The following is a 5,727-nucleotide window of genomic DNA, read 5'->3' as shown; positions in this document are numbered from 1 at the left end:
TTCTTTTCTCCTTCCTTTCTTCTTCTTCAATTTGTTCTTATTGCCTTGAGTTTTGAGTTGTTTTTGTTTCGGTTCCTTTAATTTTCCAGCACCTATTTTCTGTTTTGGTTTTCTAAATTCTGTTCGGTACATTTGTTTGTGTTTTAATTCTGTTCGGTCTTCTCTTTTATAATTCCTTTGTTGATTCAATTTGACAATATTTGGTTCATCCAAATGAGTTTGGGAATTGGTACTTGTTTTGGTGAGTTCTTGACTTAGAACCATGATCCAACTTCTAAGAAGGTGCCTCTTTATTTTCCAGCTCAAGGTGATTCCTCAAAGTGTCAAGAATCTTGTTCTATGTGGCTATTGGAATCACATCATGAGTTCTCGTGGACTAGGGCAGTTCCGTAGATGTAATGTTCTGGTCCACCTTTAACAAGCTGCAGTTGTCCCCTGACCTGCTGAGGCCATACACTGGATGTTTGTATGGGACGAAGTGGAGGTACGTGGCTACCTGGAGCTAAGGACGACGTTTACAGATGGAACGACGTCACGTACCGAGAGCATCCGATACTTAGTAGTGAATGCCAATTCAACCTACAACATTTTGTTGGGAAGGCCTGCGCTGAATAGGCTAAGGGCAGTGGCCTCCACACACTACATGAAGATGAAGTTGCCAGATCTTAGTGGCAGGGTGATCGTGATCAAGTCAGATCAGGAGGAGGCCCGGAAATGCTACGAGAATAGCTTAAAAACAAAGAGGGGAGTGGTCATGGTGATGGAAGGCCCGCCCGTTTCGGATGCGCCTACGGAGGTAGAGCCTCTAGAGGAGGCGACGCCCGTGGGGAGACGCCTGTCGAGGCTGTACCCGCGGAGGAAACGCTCGGGGACGCCGCACCCTCAGAAGAAGCACATGGGGAGGCCTCGCCCATGGAAGAAGTATCCGAGGAGGCCTCGCCCATGGAGGGAGTATCAAAGGATGCCTCGCCTGAAGTAACTGATGAGGCGATGCCTAGGAGAGAAGGCCACAAAAGCGAGTCTCGTGCAGAGAGCGTGCGAGATAGGCGACCCCAGCAGGTAGACAATGTGGTCGAGAGGCAGATTGGTGGTAAGGTATTCAAGTTGGGATGATTACTGTGCCATGAAGAGCAGAATGAGGTGGCGGCGGTAATCTCGCGCCACCTAGACGCATTCGCATGGTTCGCCTCGGACATGCCAGGCATCTACCCAGATTTCCTATGCCACCATCTCACCATGGACCCCAAGGTCCGTCCTGTACGATAGAGGAGGAGGAAGTTCAACGAGGAGAGGCGCCTCGTCGTGCAGGAAGAAACGAAGAAACTGTTGAGCGCTGGGCACATCAGGGAGATCTAATACCCTGAGTGGCTGGCCAATGTCGTCTTAGTAAAGAAGGCGAATGGAAAGTGGAGAATGTGCGTCGACTTCACAGATTTGAACAAGGTGTGCCCCAAAAATTCGTATCCATTGCCCAGCATCGACGCGTTGGCGGATAGCGCCTCGGGTTGCAAGATGCTGAGTTTCTTGGATGCATTTTCGTGGTACAATCAGATCAAGATGCATCCACGAGATTAAAGCAAAACGACGTTCATGAACGAGACGTGTAGCTACTGCTACAAGGTCATGCCGTTTGGGCTGAAGAATGCAGGCGCCACCTACCAGAGGCTGATGGATAGGATCCTCGCACCTATGCTGGGAAGAAACGTGCATGCCTATGTTGATGACATGGTGGTGACCTCCTAGGAAAGAGGGCGACACACAGCTGACTTGAAGGAGTTGTTCGCCACAATAGCCAAGTAGCGCCTCAAGCTGAACCCGGAGAAGTGCATTTTTGGGGTCGAGGCGGGGAAGTTCTTGGGATTCATGCTCATTGAGCGGGGGATAGAGGCGAACCCCGACAAGTGTGCAACAATCATCGCCATGGGGAGCCCAGCCTTAGTAAAGGAAGTCCAACAATTAACAGGGCGCATGGCGGCCTTGTCAAGGTTCGTATCTGCTGGTGGAGATAAAGACCACCCATATTTTTAGTGCCTGAAAAGGAAGAAACGTTTCGTGTGGACAGAAGAATGCGAAACAGCTTTCCTCAGGCTGAAGGAGTACTTGACGACGCCCCCCGTGCTGTGCAAGCCACGGACAGGCGAGCCCCTCCGCTTGTACTTTGCAGTAACGGAGTGGGCCATCAACTCTGTGTTGGTTCAAGAGCAAGATCAGGTGCAGAGGCCTATTTACTTCGTGAGAAAGGCCTTGCAAGGCCCGGAGACGAGATACCAATCGCTGGAGAAGGTCGCGTTGGCAGTGGTGTTCTCAGCCCGGAGGCTCCGTCACTATTTCCATAGTTTTACGGTGGTAGTGATGACGGACCTCCCCATCCAGAAGGTTTTGCAGAAGCCAGACGTCGCAGGGAGGATGGTTCGCTGGGCAGTAGAGTTGTCTGAGTTCGATATTTAGTACGAGCCCAGGGGATCCATCAAAGGGCAAATTTATGCAGACTTCTTCGCAGAGCTCTCACCGGGAGGCGTCCCCCAAGAGGTGGAGTTAGGGTCACAGTGAATGCTTTCAGTGGATGGGTCCTCCAATCAACATGGAAGTGGTGCCGGGATAGTCTTTGAGGGGCCCAACGGGGTGTTGATTGAGCAAGCCCTGCGGTTCGCCTTCAAGGCAAGTAATAACCAGAATGATTACGAAGCTTTGATTGTCGGAATGCTTTTAGCCAAGGAGATGGGTGCGCAAAGCCTTGTGGCGAAGAGTGACTCGCAGCTGGTCACGGGGCAGGTGACCGGGGAGTATCAAGCAAAGGACCCGCAAATGGCGGCGTATATGAGGTACGTCCAAGTGTTGAAGGGAGTTTTCGCTGCGTTTGAGTTGGTGCATGTCCCGAGAGAGCAAAATGTCCGTGCTGACCTGCTCGCCAAGCTGGCCAGCTCAGGCAAGGGGGGAAGGCAGAGGACAGTCATCCAGGAGACCCTCAAGACGCCGCGAAAGTTTGTGGCAGATAATAGGATGGACGTCCTCCATATCAGAACGACTAAGGGAAAGTCGAGGAGCCATCGGTCTTTGATTCAGGACACAACGAGGGTGCCCAAAGTTAGTGTTTATCCAGCCTTGCCTGAAGAAGAGGGTCGTGTACAGGAGTGCGTTTTGGAGGAGGGGGACACATCGATGACGCCCTATAGACGATACATCGCAAATGGGATCCTCGGAGTGGAGGCTGGAGAGGGCAAGAGGATAAAGAGAAGCTCCACAAGGTACACTCTCATCGATGGAGCACTATTCTGGCATGGGTTCATGCACCCGATTCTGACATGTGTGAGCGGCAACGAGTGCACGAGGATAATGTCGGAGCTCCACGAAGGGATCTGTGGAAGCCATGTAGGGGGGAGGTCGTTGGCATCCAAGGTGATGCGTGTAGGGTTCTACTGGTCGTCAGTAAGGGAGGATTGCGTGAGGTATGCTCAGCGTTCCAAGCAGTGCCAAATGCACGCTGACTGGCACAAGGCGCCTCCATAAGAGCTGAGGTCGATTTATAGCCCGTGGCCTTTCCACACATGGGGAATCGAAATTTTGGGGCCCTTCCCTTTGGCAATAAGGCAGATGAAGTACTTGATAGTCGCCATCGAGTACTTCACGAAGTGGATAGAGGCAGAGCCAGTGGCGCAGATCAGTGCACACAAGGTACAACACTTTGTGTGGAAGAATATTGTATGCCGCTTCGGTGTACCGAGGCGTCTCGTCTCAGATAATGGTACCTAGTTTGCCAGCCTACAAATGGGTAAGTTGTGCTCAGAAGTAGGCATCAAGCAGGTGTTCGCATCTGTCGAACACCCTCAAACGAACGGACAGGTGGAGTCCGCGAACAAAATTTTGTTGAGAGGGTTGAAGGGGAGGCTTGAGAAAGCCAAGGGAGCGTGGGCAGAAGAAGTACCAAGGATCGTGTGGGCTTACCACACCACGCCCCAGTCTTCCACTATGGAGACGCTGTTCAGCCTAGTGTATGGGTCGGACGCCATGATCCCAGTGGATATTCATGAGAGCTCGCCTCGTTTCCAAAGCTTTGTGGCAGAGGAGTCCAATGAGGAGAGAAGGGTGAACTTAGACCTGTTGGACGAAGCCAGAGAAGAGGAGAGAATAAAGGTTGAAGCTGTGAAGAGAAGGGTGGAGCATCAGTACAAATCTAAGGTGAAGCCGCGGCAGTTCCAAGTAGCTGACCTGGTCATGCGAAAGGCTCATCCATATGAGTTGGAGAACAAGTTGTCTCCCAAGTGGATCGGGCCCTTTAGAGTAACCGAGGCTAGGGGGAACGGTTCGTACAAGCTTGAGACTCTGGAGGGAGGCCCCATTCCACGCACCTGGAACGCAACCAATTTAAAGTTTTACTTTAGTTAAAGAACATTTTGTAGCACACAGTTCTTAAAGGGGACACTCTTTTTCCCTTTCGGGGGTTTTTTAATGAGGTCACCCAAGTAAAAAAAGCAGTTCAAGAATACACTGTCTCATTTTCCTTTTTCTTGTAATGTAAGGAAACGCTAGAGGGAAAGGGCGCAGTTCATTGAGAGGTGAACCCGTCACCATGGTGAGTAGACACCTCAGCAGGAGGGACGTGGATATCTCCTCTGGGCGTGGACACCAAGTACGCAAACCAACTTTGACGTGTCGCCACCCCAAAGGGAGTGGCGGGAGCGCACCCTTCGGGCGTGGACGTCAAGTTTGAAAGGTACGTATAGCAAAGTTAAAATCCGGGCGTTTAGTCCCTGGGCAGGGTTTAACAGATTCCTTCTGGACGCCCCCTCCCCAGGTAAGAAAGGCTAGGCCCGGTGTCTGATGCCTCGACACCTCGCAAGGAAGTGGCTGGGGGCTTTTCCTTCGAGTGTGGGCATCAGGCAGTAAGGAAGTTTGGAGCAGTGGAGAGCCAGGCGACTCTGGTGCAGATACACGCTATATAGAAGAAGCGCCATCCTTTGGGAAACTTTCTCCTTAGGCGTAATCACCAAAGTCCCTGGTTATCTTGGTGTTTAGACACACCAGGGACGATACGGCACTGCTTTCAGCGTGCCTCTCCTCGGGCGTGGGTACCAAGAACACTGATCGCCTTGGTGTTTTTAGACACTACGAGGACGAAACGGTGCTGCCTTCGGGCAGGCCTCTCCTCGGACGTGGGCCCAAGTGCGCAGAGATAAGGGCTAGTAGCCTTGGTGTTTAGAAACCCCGAGGACGATACGGTACTGTTGTAGCAGGCCCTCCTCGGGCGTGGGCACCAAAGTGCAACTTTGTCCCAAGTGTTTAGACACGCTGAGGACGAAACGACCTCGTGTTCAGCAGGTCTCTCCTCGAGCGTGGACACCCAGTGCAGGTAAACAGGCTTCGGCCAAGATAAGTCCTCCTCGCCCTCGAGCGATGTCGAGGCCAGTAACACCTTCGGTGGTGAGTGCCTTAGGGCCCACGAAGGGTAAGTAAAGATCAAGTCAAAGTTATTACGAGTTAAAGAAGCAGAAAGAATTTGAAGAGCAAGAGGAAAAGACAGATCAAGACTAGGAGATCTAATAGTAGATGCGAAGGTAAAATGCAAGCACAATTATCAAAGCAGCAAAAGAGGAGAATAGTATACAAGAACGAGAAGTTAAAAGGGACAATTATATATACAGATACGGTGATACAAGTGTTTTACAAAGTTACAAAATTACCAAAGAGGCTAATCCTCATGAGCTTCTAAAGGCACGATTTGGCCTTCTA

At 51.2% G+C, this 5,727-nt stretch overlaps 1 protein-coding gene across 1 annotated transcript; it reads left to right on the top strand.

Annotated features, from left to right (window-relative positions):
- The first annotated feature begins 3,966 nt into the window (after positions 1-3,966).
- LOC150025580 (uncharacterized) lies at positions 3,967-4,383 on the top strand. The gene has a single exon (XM_090294115.1). The coding sequence runs from the start codon at positions 3,967-3,969 to the stop codon at positions 4,381-4,383; it is 417 nt and encodes a 138-aa protein (XP_090150241.1).
- The last annotated feature ends 1,344 nt before the right edge of the window (positions 4,384-5,727 follow it).

Source organism: Phaseolus vulgaris, chromosome 8, assembly GCF_051622355.1.
Source record: "Phaseolus vulgaris cultivar YP4 chromosome 8, ASM5162235v1, whole genome shotgun sequence".
Taxonomy (NCBI): Eukaryota; Viridiplantae; Streptophyta; class Magnoliopsida; order Fabales; family Fabaceae; genus Phaseolus; species Phaseolus vulgaris.
This window is presented reverse-complemented; position numbering and strand designations above follow the sequence as displayed.

What these genes read in the sequence shown, in the direction of transcription:
- LOC150025580 (XM_090294115.1), top strand. Translation starts at nt 3,967, where the DNA reads ATGGAGACGCTGTTCAGCCTAGTGTATGGGTCGGACGCCATGATCCCA.